General features: G+C 51.9%; 7 protein-coding genes across 7 annotated transcripts; 4 read left to right on the top strand and 3 right to left on the bottom strand.

Moving 5' to 3' along the window:
• Nucleotides 1–3,718: 3,718 nt before the first annotated feature.
• On the top strand, nucleotides 3,719–5,500 carry QC761_701320 (uncharacterized protein; the record flags this gene model as incomplete). The annotated part of the gene is made up of 1 exon (XM_062881718.1): nucleotides 3,719–5,500. One exon carries the CDS (start codon nucleotides 3,719–3,721, stop codon nucleotides 5,498–5,500), a length of 1,782 nt encoding a protein of 593 aa, XP_062728824.1.
• A 436-nt stretch (nucleotides 5,501–5,936) lies between these two features.
• On the bottom strand, nucleotides 5,937–6,569 carry QC761_701330 (uncharacterized protein; the record flags this gene model as incomplete). The annotated part of the gene is made up of 1 exon (XM_062881719.1): nucleotides 5,937–6,569. The coding sequence occupies one exon, from the start codon at nucleotides 6,567–6,569 to the stop codon at nucleotides 5,937–5,939; it is 633 nt and encodes a 210-aa protein (XP_062728823.1).
• An 821-nt stretch (nucleotides 6,570–7,390) lies between these two features.
• Nucleotides 7,391–8,605, bottom strand: QC761_701340 (uncharacterized protein; the record flags this gene model as incomplete). The annotated part of the gene is made up of 1 exon (XM_062881720.1): nucleotides 7,391–8,605. The coding sequence occupies one exon, from the start codon at nucleotides 8,603–8,605 to the stop codon at nucleotides 7,391–7,393; it is 1,215 nt and encodes a 404-aa protein (XP_062728822.1).
• A 1,522-nt stretch (nucleotides 8,606–10,127) lies between these two features.
• QC761_701350 (uncharacterized protein) lies at nucleotides 10,128–12,113 on the top strand (the record flags this gene model as incomplete). The annotated part of the gene is made up of 2 exons (XM_062881721.1): nucleotides 10,128–10,329; nucleotides 11,395–12,113. 2 exons carry the CDS (start codon nucleotides 10,128–10,130, stop codon nucleotides 11,697–11,699), a joined length of 507 nt encoding a protein of 168 aa, XP_062728821.1. The 3' UTR covers nucleotides 11,700–12,113.
• A 1,328-nt stretch (nucleotides 12,114–13,441) lies between these two features.
• On the top strand, nucleotides 13,442–14,572 carry QC761_0112480 (uncharacterized protein; the record flags this gene model as incomplete). The annotated part of the gene is made up of 3 exons (XM_062873235.1): nucleotides 13,442–13,804; nucleotides 13,861–14,182; nucleotides 14,388–14,572. The coding sequence occupies exons 2-3, from the start codon at nucleotides 13,945–13,947 to the stop codon at nucleotides 14,570–14,572; spliced, it is 423 nt and encodes a 140-aa protein (XP_062728820.1). The 5' UTR covers nucleotides 13,442–13,804; nucleotides 13,861–13,944.
• A 637-nt stretch (nucleotides 14,573–15,209) lies between these two features.
• QC761_701360 (uncharacterized protein) lies at nucleotides 15,210–16,700 on the top strand (the record flags this gene model as incomplete). The annotated part of the gene is made up of 1 exon (XM_062881722.1): nucleotides 15,210–16,700. The coding sequence occupies one exon, from the start codon at nucleotides 15,210–15,212 to the stop codon at nucleotides 16,698–16,700; it is 1,491 nt and encodes a 496-aa protein (XP_062728819.1).
• A 201-nt stretch (nucleotides 16,701–16,901) lies between these two features.
• Nucleotides 16,902–19,545, bottom strand: QC761_701370 (uncharacterized protein). Its single transcript, XM_062881723.1, has 3 exons — nucleotides 18,476–19,545; nucleotides 17,513–18,421; nucleotides 16,902–17,456 (listed from the first exon to the last, which is right to left on the bottom strand). Exons 1-3 carry the CDS (start codon nucleotides 18,765–18,767, stop codon nucleotides 17,083–17,085), a joined length of 1,575 nt encoding a protein of 524 aa, XP_062728818.1. The 5' UTR covers nucleotides 18,768–19,545; the 3' UTR covers nucleotides 16,902–17,082.
• Between the last annotated feature and the right edge of the window lie 149 nt (nucleotides 19,546–19,694).

The following is a 19,694-nucleotide window of genomic DNA, read 5'->3' as shown; positions in this document are numbered from 1 at the left end:
CCGCCAGCCATTCTTCGAATATCAGGTCGAGAGCACGACCCAAGGCACCCTGAACGACTGCTTCAGTAACTGCGCTTGCTGTCTCGTATGAGCTTTGATGGTTCTTGCTGTCAGAAGTTGAGATAACGCGTAGAACACCACTTTCTGAAGCTCCCTTGTCACTATGACGCGGCCTTGACGCTTCGTAAACTCACGAAACTGGCAAATTGCTTCGGACAAGCGATGGTCCATATAGGCTGACATGGGCCTGGTCTGATTGGGGAATAGAATGTCCCAAATTGCGAACCATTGTTCCTGTTCACTGAGACTTCGGTTTGATCGCCTCGACAGCTCCCACTGTTGGAGATGGCTAATTCCGTCCAGGGAGGCATTCGGATCCAGGATACATAGCTGCGTCAGATGGCGGTTGTGGCTGGCCTTGTCGGGAAAGATTACCATGCAACGATCGCAGTAGAACGTCGGCCTGTGACTTCGAGAAAGATGCTGTTTAACTCGGCTAACCGTATGTAGTTCACTCTTGAAGCATTTTCGGTGCTTCTGACAATCAAGCTTCCAAAATGGACAGGCGAGCAACTTCGGCGAGTTGAGTAGCTCCCCTAGTTGGACCTTAGTTTGCCGTGGTCGTCTGCCGTCAGGGGTGTCGTCTTCATTGCTGTCGCTTTCACGGGTTCTTTTAAGCGGCTGTGAAGCAGGAGCCTCGGAACTAGATATCGCGCTTTCTCGAGACACTGAAGACCCATTGGGTGCTTCCCCATTTGCTACTTGGGTGGAATCTCCTCCGTCTTGTGGGTGTCCAGAATCACAGCCGTTCCGAGGCTGCTTTCCGGTAGCATTGGGGCGGGAAGACACTGAGATATTCCGAGATAGTTGATCCATGAACACCTTGCCAGAGTGCATGTGGCAGGAAAGGTTTTGAGCCTCACTGCTTGGTGTATCTGAAATTGATAGCATGTAAGAATCAATCGTCATCTCTGATGAATATGAAGAGATGTCTGAGTTGCTTCGTGGATCAGTCAGGAAGTGCGCCGCGCTCAGATCTGAGGTGTTTGGAAAAGAAGGATCTAATTTGAACTCCACCGCCAGACAACTAGGCAATGTCTGAAGCCAAGAGGAAATCTCTTCATGATTATTCGAAACACAAGGGATTTCTGGAGGAGAGGAACTTCCCAGAGTATTGGTCAATCCATATGGGCCCTTTCGGGAGTTTATGCCTTTCGAGGATCCGCCAAGAATTCTCATCCTGGGGCCGAGGGCGTACGACTGGTGTTGCCTGAGACTCGGGTGCTCAGCAATTTGGGACAAGCATGCAAGACCTTTCAGTATTGACGATGCTTTGAAACTGAGATGGACTGGACAGGTAGTATGCGATCCCCATGTGGTCCATTTGGCGGTAAAATCTGCAAGATGGCCTTGAGTTGGTGACTGTTTCGGTACCCGAAAGAAGTGTGACAGTTCCATGATTGACGACAGCCGTGGGCTCGGATACTCCGTGATCCAGCATTTCGTCTCACTGATGTGAACCTATGAGATAATCCACTCGAATAGCCGGCTCAGGCATTTTCGTCCACTGTCCCTCTTGTAGTCTACGATGAAAAAGGTTTTGGGTTTGCTGGAGTGGCTGATGTTAGCATTGAGAACGCGAGGGCTTAGAAAATACACTTACCCAGTCATAGACGGTATAAACACTGCAAGCTTTGAAGTGTCAACCCAAGAATCGACAGGGCCATGTTGCAAGTCAAGCATTTTCGCTTTCAGGTTAGACGCATGCCTAACACTGATTGATGATAAAGAGCGTGTCGGTGAGCTTGCTGGATGATTGACTCTAGAATTCCCAGATGCTGAGCTGTTGATATGAAGAGACGATTGGCTCCCTTTATGAACTGCAGAGGCATAGCTTGAATCTGTGAGCGGATTGTCCCAGCCAGACTCATCTTTGCGAAACGAATTTTCTATTGTAGTGGCTGGTTCTGAAGGTCTCAGACTTTTCGAGCTGGCCTGAGCTGTCGCTGGTGGTGGCATCTCAACATCCTTGGACTCAACTGCATCACCTCCAAGATCCTTAACTTCTAGATCCGACGACATTGGGTAGATGAAAGCAGGCTTTCGCAAAGCTGATGACCCAATTGGCGCTAAACTTCTGAAGAGATCTGGGATGTTTGCAATGTCGAGCTCTGGCTCTTGCGATGTAGCCATTGCTGGGGTTGGCCTCAATACTAGGGATGGAAGAGAGTTCATCTGTTCCATCCAAACCTGGATCGAGCAGGATACAGCCCCCGAAGCATTTGTCCAACGTTCCATATTGTGGAAGGTGAGCGGGTAACAGGCCCTTGTATGCAGTGTCAACCCATGCTGATTTGAATTATCGTCAAGTTGGCCTGAACAAGCCTCATCAAAACAATCCCGATATATGCCTTCGTCGTGTACCGCTGATTTTGTTGGATTTTTTGAGGGACTGCGGCGAGAGTCGCATGCAAGTACCCGAGGGAAGATTTTGGCAGCTTGTCATCATGTAGACTTGGGCAGACGATCAGAGCTTCCCAGTCTCCTGCGGGGTCCTGTTGGTTTCTGGGGATTTGATATGTTGCCATTGTCAACGGAGAACCATATGGTGCATCAGTTGTGATGTATTCGCAAATCAAAGTGTCCTCAAAACGGGATTTTGAAAAGGGAGCTGTCTGTCATATTCTTTTCTTTTTGATGAGCCAGAGACAACATCAACTGAGCCAGAGCCTGGTGACAGGGCTTCAGCACCATCGTACTGAAGACTTCACCTATCGTATAATTGGCACGAAGGTTTCCGAACATGCATAGTGGCAGGCGCTGCTTGCAGTGCACAATTCCATTTTCCCGTTCTGGTTCACGAGAAACATCTCTCAACCTCAAATTCGAGGGGAAATTTATGCTTTATCAAACGGTGCAGTTGGAAAGGTTCAAAAGACAGAGAGTAGGCAGACATTCAATCTATATCACAAAGCATGTGAAGTGTCTGGGATAGGAGTTGTAGTCAGTGGGTAGGAATCAGTGGGTAGGAATCAGTGGGTAGGTATCAGTGGGTAGGATTTTGTGGGAGTCGGTGTAGGATTTCACTTTATTTCACTCGGCCAAAAGTACCCAATGGCACGTTGCACCTTCCGCTTGACAGCTCCTTCCGAGGCCTCTGATTCGGCCGGCATCTGTGCCACTCTGGCGCCTCCAGCAACTCCAGGAACCTGTCGGGTGTTAGCGTCACAGGACTTGGAGACGACATGGCAGGTGATTGGACACTGAGACCTCCCCACGATCTGCTGCTGGCACCAAGCAGAACTCCTTCCATAAAAGTCATCCAAGAGCCGAGAAGAAATTGTTCAGGGGACGGGATTGAGGCGATACGTTCCATTGGAGTTGTGGAAAAAGTCGGCCACATGAGGTGGTCGACCACCGAATTGGACATCTGGGTGGAAATTCAAGACAATGGCCAACCTCCTTGAATGCTCCAGGGGTCATCCATCCCCCTTTTCTCACCAATAGCTGGGTCTGATTCACTGTGGGCGAGGGGGGAGCTGATATAAAACTTGGAATTCACTTCATCCCATCCCGTCTCAATCCACTTGCTCCCAGCAGGTATTTTGTCCCTCATGGCCATGATCTGGCAGTGCTATCCATCTCTTTGTATTTTCTGTTCTCTCTCAGTCGCTCCTTTTGATCACCTCCAGCCAGCCAGTTTCACCTCACCACGGCCATGAGAATCCTCCAGTCGCTGGCCTTCGTGGCCAGCTTCGCTGGCTTGCTGGTAAATGCTCAAGATGCCTGCAAGCCCCAAGACCGCACCTTCAGCACCGAGCAGACACCAGCCGGGAATTACCAGCCCGCCAGTGTCTTCATGAGCCCGGCCAGCCAGCTCTCGCCAAAGTTCTACATCTCGGTCGTGAACCTGACTCCCCACCGGTTCATTCTTGAAAACACCCACTCGTACCAGATGAGCACCTTCGACTTTGGCGACGTTCCCCAGGGCAAAAGCAGACAGAACGCGATTAAGTATCGCAATAGAATTGCTACTCAAGACGATGCTGGCGAGGCTTACTACCGTATCTACGGAACCGACAAGAAGTTTGCTCTGCGCGTCAAGGGGACTGGGCCCTTGGTAGATCAGCGGTCCGTCACGCTCGATCTTTCCGGGATGAACCTAGGCCAACGCATCTACCAGTTCCCCGGGGGCGAGTCCTCGGTCACTCTGGTCATAACCGGCAGTTCCAAATACGGCTTTTATGCCTCCCTTCGTCACGACAGAGGCGGGTGGATGCGTTGGATATACAACACCATCAAAGACAGGCCCGTCCGCCATCTCTTCCTCCCAGGCACCCACGACTCGGGAATGTCCAAGATTACCAACAAGATCAGGAGCATCGGAAACTCGTTCAACACCCAAAACCAAGGCATCAACATCTACGACCAGCTCCGCGCCGGCGCCCGCTGGTTCGACCTGCGCGTCGGCTCTGTCCACGACGACAACAACCCAGCCCGCAACCTCGGCTTCCACACCCTCCACGTCAACGACGAAACAGCCACGGTCTGCATCGGCAACTCGGGCGAGTCCCTCGACGAAGTCATCTCCGAGATCAACCTCTTCACCCGCGAAAACCCGGGCGAACTCATCTTCCTCAGCGTCCGCTACCTCATCGGCCGCTACGAAACCCCCGACCGCGGCCCCATCTACTGGGGCGCCCAGCTCTGGAACGACTTCCTCTCCAAGATCCGCGGCGTCAACAACCGCTGCCCCAACCTCGACACCTCGGTCCCCTTCCAGAACCAACCGGCCTCCTACTTCATGGACCGCAACGACGGCAAAGGCTGCGTCATCTTCCTGCTTAACGGGCAGAACCTCAAGGACGTGCCCAAGGAAGCCGTCGGCGACGGGCTGTACGCCCAAAACAGGATCGGGGTCAGGGATCACTGGTCCAACATCCAAGACATCAACGCCCTGGCCCCCGATCAGATCAGCAACTGGAAGGACCTCAAGCGCGGCGGGGACAAGGACTTTGGCCAGTTCCACATCGCCCAGTGGCTCGCCACCCCGAACGCGGTGGCGTCAACGGCGTATAGCCTCCAGGGCTTTGCCATACAGCAGGTCAACCCGGCTTTGTACTGGGCGGGCGTGGCCGGGATGAGCCCCGAGTCGTGGCCGAACGTCATGATGGTGGACTACATTGGCGTTCAGCAAAGGGACCAGATGAGTTGGAACATGCTCAGCGCCGAGATGTACTGGCTGGGCATCGGGATGAACTTGTACGTCATCAGTGAGAACTGTGACGTGAACAAGCTGAAGAGTCCGTTGGTCAAGGCGAGGGATCTGGAATCGGCGGGAGGGGAGAAGTCTTGGAATGGTATCATATTCGCCGACGGCAGGTCGATCGATCATCCCTCCCCCGAGCTCCACCCTGGCCACACAACTATTCTTCGTAACGGCACCATCTTCGCGAATGGGACTGTCTTGGAGACAACGATTCCGAACCCTTGGATTTGAGACGTTATATGGCATAGGCGTTTGTGTGTTTTAGATACCCAGATCATACATAGATGCTGCTAGCTCAGAAATATCTAGCATAGCACAGAGGATAATACAAGGGAACAGGTCCCCTATTGAGAAATGCCAAGGTCATCAGTCTAATATATGCGCTCGTGGTGGTGATAATTTCCCCATTAGTGCATTGGAGTACACAAGATCCTGCCAGGAGTCACTAATGTTGGTTTGGTCGCTGATGGAGCGTCTCGTTCTTCATGCTGACTGCTAAGGGTTACAGTAAGCAAGGTTGCAACATGGGCAGGGAGAGGGCACCACACAATAGAAGGCATCAGCCGGCATTAATAGATCGATATAAAGTCTAAGCCCGTCCCCCTGAAAGATACACATCACCCTTCCAATCCTCCATCCTCTTTTCCGCTGCATGTCAGCGTGACCCTTAAACTTCCACACTCGGCTTCCTCTCCTCCTTCCCGCCCCGACCATCTACATCCTCCCCCCTCTCCCTCATCTTCTTGATTTGCGTCCGCTCGACTTCCTGCCTTGCCTTCATCCTCTCCAAATCGCCGTCCTCCCCCAAGAAGCTCACTTCCCCCCTCACTCGCCCATGCGGCTCGCCACTCGTATCCCTACGTCTCGTACGTTCCACCGCATCAGCAACCTTGCCCTCGCCGTAAGTCTCCATCTTGCCCTGAGCATCCTCATTCTCGTTCTGTAACGCCTCCCCACCCTCGCCCTCGTAGTGTGTAGCTCTTCTCTCCCGCTCGCTAGTGGGCTTTCCGCCGTGAACGCCTCGCCCGAGGGACCCCGCCGTGGGTTTGCCAGAAGCCTCGTTGTAAGGGTTGCGGCGGCAGGTGAGGTAGTCAGTCCCAGGGGCGTTAGCCGTGGGAGAGGCCGTTGCGAGGGGTGTGTCGCCTACCGCGAACTCGGAGAGGTTGCGTGTCATGGGATGTCGGAGGTGCATCGGGGCGGCGCTGGGGTTGGCATTGGCACCGGCGTTGTATGCTTCTGATTTGGGGGGTTGGGAAGGGACGGAGCCCGAGGGGGACTGGCCAGAGGTGGGGTGTGACATGGTTACTGGTCCGTGGTCTGATGGCTGTTCTGGAGTTAAATCTCGTTCGGAAGTGTGCTTGAAGTCTTTTTGGCAAGGTATGGGATATTGTGTGTTGGATGTAGAAGGAGGTGCATGCGCAGCGAGCGGAGTGGTATAAAAGCTGACTGCCTGGGCAATGACGTAGGGGACCCTTCATGCAGGCGGCCGATGATGACGGTTGAGGCTTGTGGAAGTTGCAAGACAGTCCCAAACAAATAAACAGCCGTCTTCAACGGCCGAAAGTCAAACTCTATCGTGACCTCTTGGCGGGGATTCACTTTTGCCGCTTTCGGTACGAAGGGACGGGAGCTTAATTGAGGGGAGGGGGCAGCCGCGATGGGTGATCAGTTGGAGAACATGTTCGATATCAGTGACGTCACCGCTGACTCTATTTTTTGTTTGTTGTCAACATCCTTATCGATGGTCGACGGTAGTGGGACTGCGCAGATCAGGTGGCCAGTATCTAGCATAAACCAAAATATTTCCCTATATTTTATGGTATCCTCTCATAAACTAAATATGCCTATCCGTAAATCATCCTACAAGCCCAGCTATCAGGACACTCTTCACCGTGACGAAAACAAGGGGCTGCTTGAGAAGGAAATGCCAAAAGGGTATTCTTGAAACTGCAGGTATAGCTATCCTGGACCAATGAAGACAGCTGGCGCGCAAAAGAAATCCCAAAATGTTGACTCCCAAGATGGTATGTACATACAATCATGCTATGCAATGAAATCCCTTCCTCTATAGACTGTTGAGAAATCCACCAACCCACACTCTTACCCACTGGTACCCAAAATTTAGAAGAGAGCGAAGACACCGGCAACGAGAGCCAGGCCGGCGATGGTGACAGCCGAGAGGCCCTTGCCGAGGGAAGCACTGCCCTCGACGACATCATCCTGGTTGGAAGCCTCGGAGTCGGTGCCAGTCCCGGAAGAGCCGGAGTCAGTGCTTCCACCAGTGCTGCCGGCACCGCCAGTGGCAGAGCTGCCGGGGGCGCTCACGCTGGTCTGGGAGCCGGTGGCGCTAGCGGTAGAAGCAGAAGTACCGGTGGGGGTGTCAAAGGTGGTGGGGCAGGTGAGGTCAAAGAGAGGCTTGGTGGAGAGATCCTTGGTGATGGCGAACTGCATCTTGTTATCGGGGTTGGAGTCACGGAGGTTGTACCAGAAAGTGGGGACCTTGTTGAAGAGCTTGCGGCAGCCGATCTCCTGCCAATAATACTTGGCGTTGGCGACGGTGGCCTCGGCCTCATCCCAGTCAGGGCCGGAAGCGGGCCAACCAGTCTCGGTAATCCAGATAGGCTTGTCACCAACAGCGGCAGCAACGGCATCGTAGGCGCGGTCGAAAAGCTTGCCCGAGTTCTTGATGTGGTTGCCCTTACCGCTCTCATAGTAGGGGTACTCATCAACACCAACCCAGTCGAGAGCGTCGACTACGGCCTTGTTGGTGGCGTTGGTGTAGGCATCCCAGGTGTCGACGTGACCGATGGGGACCTTGGCGAGAGCAGTCCCGGCAACCGACTTCTTGTAATCGCTGATGAACTTGAGCAGGACGTCAGGGCCAGCACCGACGCCCGCCTCGTTCTTGATACCGGTCTCGGAGATGCGGTATAGATCCTCGCTGCCGATGGACATGCCGATGACCAGGTCGGTAAAAGACTTGCCATACTTGTCGATGGCCTTCTTCAGGGCGTTGAGCTCGTTGGCGATACTATCGGTGCCCGAGGTCCAGACACCGAGAAGGATCTTGGTCTTGGTCTCCACGGCGGCCTCGAAGGCCGAGATGGGGTCGTCCTTGGAGTAGGCCTGGATGTTGGTGTACAAACGCACAGCGTTGAATGTTCCTGGGGCGCTCTCGAGGTTCTGAGCGGTCTTGAACTCCTGGAGGAAGTCGGCCTTGAACTTGGCCGAGTGGTCGGCCTTGGTGGATCCTGAGTTGAAACCGAGATAGTTCTCAGCGGAGGCGCCCGAGGCGAGGACGCCAGCCACAGCTGCCAGAGTTGTGAAAGCGCGCATGTTGAGAGATGTGTGTGTGGTGTGAGGGGGAGCTGGTGGTGAGCTAAACTTCGACCTTGAGGTTTTAAATGATGCTGAAGCAGTGGCAAACGCGCGAGTAGAGCAACAACTGTCAGACTTGGCGATTGCGTCACACGAGAAAACTGTTTAAAAACGGCAAAACTCGGTTGTGACTTGTGAGCGAGTGTCAGAAGAGATTATGTTGGGAAAGAACGTGGTCGTCTCGGGAGACGGTTGGATGAGCAAAGAATGGAGGAAGAAGGAGCAAGAGAAGGTGTTCGGTGTGACGACGAAGGAAGGTCGAGATGTCTTGAAGAAAAAAGAGGAACACCACACGACGGCCTGGCTGGGGTCGCGAAATTATTATTACGGGCTCTCGACGCCACGGGGCCACACAGCAGCCCTGGGCTGTCAACCAACCCCTGGCCGGTGCTGCTGCATGCTGCAGGTCCATGTCCAATGCCAGGGCGGCTGAGCACAGCCCCAAGAAGTCATCTCATCTCTTGGCGACTGCCGATCGACAGGATGCCCCAGTGTGCCCCATTTCTGCCCAGGCACAACATGCATCAATTTTGCACTAAAAAGGTGAGCACATGTTGCCATCAAAAACCGAATGGGACAATTCCATGCTGGTGACTGGTAACAGCAGCACAAACTACCTACCCACGCGCCGAGGTGGTGATCCAACCTGGAACTGTGTGTGTGTGTGTGTGTGTTGTGGTCCGCCGGCATGGTTCATCCGTTTGTCATGATCCAACTCGCTCGTGTTCACTCGTATCCGCGCGTTCCGGGAATTGGCGGCAACTGGCAAAAGGTGGTTCCCCTGAAAAAGGCCCCACCTCTGGAAAACCTGGAACCAGATGCTGGAATTCCCAGAGCCGGAGCTATCCAACGGTACCCCGCCCATGGCCCCCTTTTTTTAGCCATTCCAACGGCCACTTCCCTGGCCTGCTGTGGAGAACACGCAGAAACGCAGAAACAACATTTGATGATCGCAGCTGAAAGTGGTCTTTTGGTGTGTTTCATGACTTTTGCCTGACAAATATCAGTCGTGTCTGGCTCAACGTGTCACCGGCCTCCCTGACTTCAACTTTTGACAAGAGGACTCCTCCGTGGCCCCGGCCTCCGAGCAGTGGGACGAATCTCGGTAACACGGCAGCCGAAACCGCCGGTCTGGTCGTTGACTGTCTGGCGACCACCACATGGTCAGGCCGAGTGACTCCGGTCACCGGGATTGGGGCCAGACCTCAACGTCTCACACAAAACTCCATGTTGGCGACCACTGTGCAAGGAAGGATTTACTGTAGAGACGGTGCTGCAACTTTCACTTCGTAAACTAGCAATAACCTCGGCAGGCTCTCGATAATGACAAAAACCAAGATGAATTTGAGGCTCATTTAACTAACTCTCTTGGGCATAGCTCGAGTGCAGTTCGATTTAAACTCGACACTATTTACCAGTTTGTTCAAGTTGACCCAACTTTCACCTCAAACCAACCAACCTCAGCAAATCATTCCCAGCGATGGACTCAGAAGAGGAATCGGTCAGTGAATGCGAATACCAAGAGATATGGAGCGCAGAACGGATCGCCAAGGCACCTGGATGTCAACTTCGTGCTGTTCTCAAAGCACTATGCAAGGTTGATGTGAAGCTCCGGGAACGCATAACGCAAGCTTTGGAGGCGGTTCAGTCCTACGATGGGGAGGGGGAGGAGAGCGAGGAAGGTGGGGATGCATTTGAAGTTGATATCTGTTGCCGATGTAACAAGGCTTGAGTCCGAGATTATGACCTTGATGGAGACTGCCGCTATCATCCTGGCAGGCTACTTCCTTTTCCAACATTCCAGTTTCCTCTACTAACCGGATCGTAGAGTCTCTTGTGGTGGATGATTCATCATGCACTTGGGAAGGTTGGGTTTGGGAAGATAACGGTCTCCAAGACACTCCCGAAAACCGTGAGAACAAGCCTGGAGGGTTTCGGTACACATGTGCTGCGACAAGATTGCGAGCGCACGAGGTTGTACATATGGCAAACACCAATTACTCGAAGACAAAGCCTTGGTAGAAAAGAGAAGGCAAAGAAAGAGGTCGGTCTCGAAGATCAGTAAAGAGTGAGAAGGCGTACAAAGACTTGGTGTCAATAGAGAAAAAAAGGGGTGTCAACAGTTGCCAAGTCGGTGGGGCTCAGATAGGGAAATTGCAATCCCATGAGCGCACTTCGTTTGCATGTTTATATCTGCTCAAAATTCAAAGCTCTGAATCTTTTCGGCATTCATCCTCATGTTCCCCGACTTTATCTTCTCTTTCATCATGGCTACGCATGTGGAAAGGTTGGACTACCTTTTCAATGCGCCGGAAGAGCATCTGCGCGATGCAGTGTATGCTTTGTGCAATAACGATGAGGTGGTCAGTATTCGGCTGGTCAGACATCTCAAAAATCTCCAGAAGAAACGCCCACTGCGAACTCCCGTGACCACTCCCGCCCCTGGTCCTCCATGTGCTCCGGTTCCTACTCCCTAGTCGTACTTTTACTTCTACTCATACTTCATCTTCCACTCGCACCTCTACTTCTGGCCGCCTGCCTGCTCCGGCTCCGATTCGCGCCGCCGCCCCTGCACCGAAGCCTAGGGTCAAACACGACTATCTTGAGTGTGTACAGTGCGAGGCTAGCTTTTTGTGTCAGAGCACCACGCAAACGAATGCCGATATCATCCTGGTAAGCGCCCTTCAAGTTGTCTACCGCTCGAATTTGACTTGCCGCGTTGCTAATAGTTTCTTCTGTTCATGAAGGCGAACTAGAATGCGACTGGGAAGCGGGGGAGTGGGAGGACTGGGACTCAGATGCGGGGGATCCTCGTGGTGATGAGAGGAATAAGGATCTGTACCTTGCTGGCTTCAAGTACATCTATTGCGACAAAGAAGGCGGCCGGTCAGGCTGTACACTTGGGCATCATCAAGCCAGGGACCCAACACAGCCTATATATCGCAAGATATCAGACATGGAGCCTGCCGTTCTCAGAAAGATGAAGCGGAAGAGGGAGCACTCAGATTATCAGGCACCTGAATCCAACCGTTTTGTGAGATATAGGAGGTAGCTTTACCATCCAGTCTTCACATCGTGTTCTGTGGCAAACAAACTTGGCCGGCTTCTGGATTGGTACTGTCTGTATCCAGGACATCAGAAGAATATATATCGGGTCTGCCAAAACTTGATGAAGACTCTCATGTCTGGTATGACTGGGTTGAGCTAGCTCACGAGCCTAGGGATAGGAAAGACACCCGACGAGAAAACGTGATTGTAAAATTAGGAGGCATTAGGGCAAGAACTCCAAGAGAGGAAGGTTTAAGTCGGATTCTAAGCCGGAGCATGAGGAAGCGGAATAAGAGGGAGAAGACGATTCCAAAAGGCTGTGATGAAGGCCGGGAGTAATCAAGAAGAGTGTCTATGCATTGTGTTTGGAGTGTGTAAATAGCGACCAGGTACATTTCTGAGTTTTAGTGTTTTGGCAGATTTATTTGTAATCTCATGATAGTGACGCTAGTGGCCCCGGGCCATGAACGGCTTAATGAAAAGGTAAAAGTTCCGGCATGATAGATAACCCCAGACTTCAGCTCTACTGGACGCGTTTGTCTAAACGCGACTTCTGAGGGTAGCATTTATTGCTTCACATTGCAATGTTCACTTTGCCAACTTAAACACAACCAACGCCCAATAGTCATTTAAAAAGAACCATGGAAAACTCCTAGAAACCTGACGACATTCTGAATTCACCGCCAGAGCATCTAGGTACTGCTCTGCGCATTTTCTGCACCAAGAATAAAAAAGCATGCGATACTATTGCTGAATATCTTTCCATTGTCAGAGAACAGACGCCTGACTGATCGGCCGAGCTGCAATTTTTGCACAATTGCAAAAAGCCATTATTGGAAACTGATAATCAAGATGGCGTGCACTGGTTTCATGATGGTAAGCACCCCTCCCCAAGCAGCAATCTCTGACAAAACGCAGTACATGTTAAGAGCTTAATACTGAGCTTTATACTGAAGAATGTATGGTAGTTGAAGATTCCAGTGTTTGGAATGATTATGAAGAAGATCACTATGGACCTATGGACACTCCAGACAATCAAATGGAATACCCAGAGGGCTTCCTCTGGACATGTTGCGACACGCAAGCTACGGAACAACGGTGCAAGAGTCAAAAGCATGAGCTCTCTGCACCACTTTCATAACCTTCAGCATTCCTCTGCTCAAGGAACCGGCATCTCAGTCAAGCGTGAGAGAGAAGATCATGACGACCTGAAGATTTGTGAGCGCTGCGACCAGGCATTCACCGATGCCAACAACTCAAACGATGCTCGCACTTCTCACACTTGTGAGTTTGTGACACTCAATGTCTTTAGAGTGCCAGTGTCCTGATGCTAGCTAATATTCAACAGCCCCTCTGCAGTTTGGATACTGAAGCCCCCAACGTGGTGCGAGTATGAGGCACCTACACCAGAAGACACCCCGTGTTACAGGGTGAGATACCCTGAAGGGTTCATTCACGAGTGCTGTGACACTAATGGAGGTGTCTCTGGATGTACCACAGGGCCTCACAGAGCAAAGGACATGAAAGGGACAGGGGATACGCTGTGTTTCACTTAAATACTTCATCTCTAGGCTCAGGCTCTACCTTTGTCACCCACGCAGGAGCCTAATACAATGCAAAAAATCTAGCATAATTATTTTTAGAGCTGTCAAACCTAGAGAAGTTCACACTGTGCTTAGGGGTGGCTTGGGCCATCTTGCCATGCCATTTGTAATTTCCCAGACGTGGTCACCCTGTGCCCAGTCCCCAAACTCACGCAACACAATACAAACAAGCACCAAGTTGAAAGCGATTCACCTCGAGCAGAATGGCTGTATTCGACAATATCAGCGACATCCTAAATGCACCGCCAGATCATCTCAAGGCAGCACTCAGAGTGCTATGCAGTAAGAACGGTGACGTGCAAAAGACCCTCGCCGAATATCTCTCTACCCTACACCAAGTATGCACCATTCCTTTGCTTGGCAGAGTAGATGCAGCTGGAACTTTCAAGCCAGCAGTCAAAACAACCGCACCAATTTCTCTCCAGTCGGAATTTCATTTATGTGAGCGATGTGAAGAGACATTTTTGACTCTGAAACAAGCACGGAGAGTGCGAGTACCACGATGGTATGTCTATCGGACCCATTTTTATGTACTTCCATCAGTCCGGTTAACAATTCCAGGGGGGTGTGAGCAAAACGAGGACGCCGAGATATGGGAAGAATGGGAAGAGTGGCGAAAGGGACCGATGACATTGGCGGAGAAAGATGAACATCCTGAGGGGTTCATCTGGACGTGCTGCAAAGGAGACGGTGATGCAAAGCCTTGTGAAGTTGGGGTTCATAAGGCCCCAGGACAAGATTACAGTTGCCACACAGCCGGATGCTGGCGTAGGTATGAAGCGAAAGAGGAACGACGATGATGCCGGTCTTCGCATCTGTGGACTTTGCAATAAAAAGTTTGATGAAGGGGCTAATGGTCAATCTGCCTGCTCTTACCATCCAGGTAAGTTGAGACTTCATGTTCTAAAGTCTTGAAGAAAAGATCCAGTTTGTCTTTTCGACAGCTAACCCGAATACCCTTAGCTCCTCTCGAGCTTGAATGAGCAGGGCGCTGCCTGGAATATTGCTACCTTTAGTGCCCCATCTCCCAAAGATACTCTTTATCACCCGGTGGCATATCCAGATGGACTCATATACAAGTGCTGTAGCCGTGATGGCACGGAGCCTGGGTGGTGGCATGGTCCGTACAAAGCTAGAGATGAGAAGAAAGTCTCAAGGTGTCATAGAACTGTCTCAAATGAAGATCCTAGATGTTGGTGACAAAGACGAAGATAATGAGGAGAATGACAATCAGGAAACGGGAGATGAAGAGAACCAAGACGAGGATTGCTAATTGACAATGCCGATACTCATGAATGTGTTCCACACCTGAGTAGTAGGGTCAGAAGGCAAATAGGGATTGAACCTGATATATGTTTAGTCTCAAAGCAAACATAACCATTTCACGATATACCACAGTACACATTCTCTTAGCTTTTAGTATCTACATGTACACGCGATGGAAAAGTCTCAGAAGCAATTACACTTACAAATGGCTTACATGTACAGAAACAGTAGGGGTCTATCATTGAAACTGCTATCCCATTTTTCTTCAAAGATATTGTGATGTCCCCATTAATAACAAATATAATCGATCCCTGCTGCCACTGAACAATGGAGAACTGTCAAAGACCTTGTCTATAAGTCTATCAGCTACCTATTGTGGTAGGTTACGAATGGTGGCTGGGTGTCACCAGGTCTTCCGTCGAGACGACGACGGAGCGGAGCACCTAGCAGCGCTGCCACTGTCGCCGCCCCGTATTCAAAGCCGGCAGGTAGGCACCCAAGGATGGAAGTAAATTTGTTTACTGAAACTCCAGAATTCCCACGTTGTCCTTCTTCAACCACGACCACGACAGAAGACCTAACACCACCAACCCTCTTCACAAATTTCATCCACAACCTGACTTTGGCATACCTACCCAGGCAACATGGCGGACAGGTGTATTCTGGCCATATCTGGCATCCCAGCGTTCAGCCAACCTCTAGGACGCCGACCTCCACCCATCATATCCCTCGGCGCACACGAAATAGTTCTTCCCCGTCGGTGGCAATGTCAGTCTTGCAATTGTCAAACACTTTGCAACGCCTACGAGCTCCATCTCAACCCTCTAATATCAACCCCGATTTTTGTCCAACCTGTTCGCCAGCAAGAAATCCTCTCCTCCTATCTTGAGAGCTCGTCTTCTGACTATGAGGATATTCCAAACATTAAAGACTGGAAGCCAACAAAGCAGAAAGCGTCACACAAGCCCGAGAAGAACAAGGTACCCAAGCTGCAACCATCGACATGTTGGAACTGCAAAAAACCGATGATTCTGTCTTGCATCCTTCTCAACAAGTTTTCGAATCCAATTTGCACCCTTTCTGGCGTGAACCTGATCCCCAATCGGCTCACCCCAGCAGGCATCCAGTGCTGCGCTTGCGAACGACCACACTTCCTCTCCTCGCGCCCCTTCTCCGTGGACGAACAAGATCACCCACCATCCCAGCGTCCAACCACCCTCCATCCCAGCAGCAAACCCCTCACTTACCAGTCCTCCGCCGCGCCTGGGCCCCGCGACCCTCGGCCTCCCTGCGCCCATTGTCTTCACCCCTCGACGCTCTACACTGCCCAGATCTACCAAAAGCTCACCCAGGAATCCTGCCAGGGCAACTGCTGGATCATTTCGAGATACGGCGAGCGGCTGGCCAAGATACAAGACTTGTTCACGCCTGTCTCCCTCCCTTGGCTCCTCCCCGACGCAAAGCCAGATGATGAACCAAAGCAAGGGTTGTTACACCTGCACCTGAGACTATGTGAGGATCACGTCGGGGAATGTTCCTCTGTTGTGGGCGAGGAAAAACAGAGGAAGAACCGCGCGCAAAAGAGAGCGGAAGCGAGCGCGGCGAGGGCTACGGAGCGGGAGTATCCGACACGGTTAGGTCCGGGGGAGGGAACGTCGAGGGTGGATAGACGCGTTGCTGCTGCCGAGAGAAGGGTTGTCAACGCGGAGAAGCTGTCTGAGGCGGAGAAGAGAAGGGATGAAGTGGTGGAGAAGATTGGGGAGGCGAGGGTGTGGGTTTTGGGCGTGTTGACCGGTCGGCGTGTGAGTTACGAGCATGCGGAAGGTGGTATTGCTGATGATGGTGACGGCTCGGGTGAAGATGGTGGTGATAACAGGGACGCTGAGATGAAAGACGTCTCCGAGGCTGATGGGGGTGGGAATGATGAGGGGGTGGGGCATGGGCAGGACCGGGAGGGCGATGTGAATATGGATACGGCTGGAGAGAAGCAAGATGAGAGCCCAAAAAGAAGCCGGAAGAGGAAGGTGATCAACTGGGATGATGAATCGCTGCCCCAACCAGATCCAAGTCATGTAAGGTACTGCTCATACAGGGGAATCCCCTTGTATGAACCAAGGCCTGGAAGGAGGCGTTAGGTCTAAGGACGCGGATGTCGATACTTTACACTGTAGGGAAGAATGAGGAGGCGTGTTAATGATGGAGTGTAATAGAGCATGTACATTAAGAATCTTATGTCTTATGATGTGATCCTATTCACTTTATTATACCCTCGAGCCTGTAAATTAGGTATCTTTCAAAGCCTAATAACTATCTTCCAAGGTATATGTATATCTGTACAGCAGGTGTGACTCGGTGCGGCCTGGCCATTCCTACTAGATACTTGATGGAACACGTGGACGGAGACAGACCAGTAGGTATCATGTCATTAAATCGGCGCCATGGCTCCTTCATCAGCCAGGCACCCTTCTAGTAAGCACAGTTGAAAGGGTATATACAAAAATTCGACGGGTTATTTTCTCAACCCATGTTCGCCAGGGCCAAGAGGGCAAAAGCCATGGTAACGACCGCCATCGGATGACATCTTGAACTTGATGAAGTAACTGGTGACCCTGCTGTCGAGGTTGCACCTGGTGGCGATTCAGGCACCACAACCGTGGAGACTGTCGCAGAGGCCCCGTTCGTATCCGATCCAGTACCACCACCACCAACACCAACACCAGGGGTCGCCGTTGTGCCGCCAGCACTCGAAACGGTCACCGCTGGTTCAGCTGTCAAACCGCACGCGCCCACCACCATGGACAGATCGTTAACGCTACCAAGTGCCGCAGGGGTGGAACCGCAGCTTATAGCTTGCGTCATCCAAATAGAGTCTGTCTCGAGGTCGAACACGACTGTCTCACCCCGTTAGTGTGACCGTGTATAACACTGTGGCGGACAGAAAACATACCATAAGCAGACCGTAGAAATGTGTCCCCCAAAAGCGTAAACTTCTTGCTTGGTGTAATGCCCAAGAAGCACGCAGGCGGGTTGCTGGGTACCTCTCTGATCATCTCCTTGTACGGGACTCTGATCTTGAGTCCATTGAAGGAGAAGTCCAGGGTTCCGTTCATGGATGTCAAACCGCAGTCGATGCGGTAAAACCCGTTGTCATCCTCTTTGTCTGCCCCAAAGTCCTTCGCGATCGTCGCTGCAAGATCGGGTGGAAGCAGTGTCATTGTCGACCCGGAGTCCAGGAACACGGGCATCTTGCTGCCCTCGTACACTTTCGTATCGTTGTTGGGTGGCGTGATAGCAATCGAATTCATGTTGACCCAGAAACGAGGCACTTGGTCCGGTGAGTTGTTGGCATCAATAATAGGCAGCTTGGCCAAAGGACCGGCGAATTTCGAGGGGTCAACACCACCAAACACAATGACTCCTTCCTTCTCCTCTTTACTACCCAACGCGAGGGTGTATGCCTTTGCTCTGATAGCGTTCTGGGCAACAAGCTGATCGACAAAGTTTTTGTATTTGGTGGCAATGCCCTTCCCATACCCAATACCCAGAATACCCGAGAAGGTATCTTCTGTTGCGGTGGCCACGCCAAACTGGACGGCCTGGAGGGCGGTGGCTGTCCCGGCAAGAGTGATGGTGTCTTCAAAATACGTGATGTTGGCAGTACCGATGCCATACTTCAACGTCTTGGTGGTCCCCAGAGATTTGGCTGTCGAAGATGTATTGCCATCGTACCGGCCGACTTGCTGGCAGAATGCTGCGTCGGCGCCCTGGACGGTGGTACAATCTGGATTCACCCACAGCTCAAATGATCCTGTATCCAACTGCACGAAAACCGGCTGTGGTGGTGTACCAATGCTCACTAGAGACTTGTTAGCTTCACGACGGTCACCTCACAGACACAGGGCGTATGTACGTTGGGCGTAGTACGCGATGTCAGACCGGTTAGCTAACTGGAGCTGAACACCACGCTTCTTGGAAAAGTGGTTGGCATTGGTTGAGTGAACGATGGGCAGATGAACGCAGCCGTCGTCATGCGCTATTAGCGACGAGTTTATGAGCTTTATCGGGGCATGTGTGTGTGGTATCGAGACATTTGTTGGTGGTATAGTGGTGTTTGTGAATGGCAAGGAGGAAGCTACCGCATGGCCGCTAAAAGTCGAGGAGAGGAGCAATACGGATGCGGAAAGGAGCAAGGAAAATGCCATTGCTGGCGAGTATGGTGTCGGCGGACTACCACGACGGCGTCTGCATCGGCAACGATATCGAGGTTGACACACCAGGCGAAATCCAGAGGGGTATGTGACTATAAAAACGGCCGGCCGGTTCCGCGAGAAATAGAGGTATAAAAACACAGAAATGAAGGTACCAAAAGAAGGTATCGAGACCAAGTTCCCAAGCTCGCCGGCGGCTCTGGACCGTACCAATACGCCTAGGGCAAGAAACAAAACAGAAAGAAAGATTGGGCTCTTAGAGGCACAGCAAGGCAAAAGAGAAAGAAAGGAAAGGAAAGGAAAGGAAAGGCAGGATAGAAGCAACAAAGAACCACACAGTGGTCAGTGTCGAGTAGATACCAAGGTAAATGGCAAAGAAGGAGAATTAGGTGGTGTGAAACAAGAAGAGAGCTGGGGAAAGGGTGTCTGTGTGCGAGTACGCTCGGTACGACCCTGTGCGGTTGTAATGTCTCATCCCACAACTTGCTGGTGGACACGCACATGGGAGCTCTCTGGAAGAAGATCAGGAGGTGTCGAGGACCAGGGGCCTGTAGCTACACAACAGCTACACTCCAGCCTCAACATGAGGCTGGTGGTGAGGCTCAGTGAGCAATTGATCGCCGACGGAGGACTCGCGCTTGACGGAGACAGCGCGAGAAAGCCGACTTGGTCAATGCCATGGTGCTCTCGATGGCTGTCAGCGGCAGTCGGATCTCTTGAGCTGTGACAATGAGGGTGATCAAACACTTGAGGGGATCATGTCGCAGCGAGGACCCTGCGTCTCTGAATAAGGTTTCTTGGAGACAGGGGTCTGCAAACCCCCAACGTCTCAGGGGACAAGGCCTGGGCCAATCACATCCCTGCTCCCTGCACACCCCACAAAACATCAAACCGGAAACATTCCCACATTGCCCTGATCAT

This window comes from Podospora bellae-mahoneyi, chromosome 7, assembly GCF_035222275.1.
Source record: "Podospora bellae-mahoneyi strain CBS 112042 chromosome 7, whole genome shotgun sequence".
NCBI classification, from domain to species: Eukaryota; Fungi; Ascomycota; class Sordariomycetes; order Sordariales; family Podosporaceae; genus Podospora; species Podospora bellae-mahoneyi.
The sequence above is the reverse complement of the archived record's forward strand: the minus strand, read 5'-3'. Positions and strand labels throughout refer to the sequence as shown.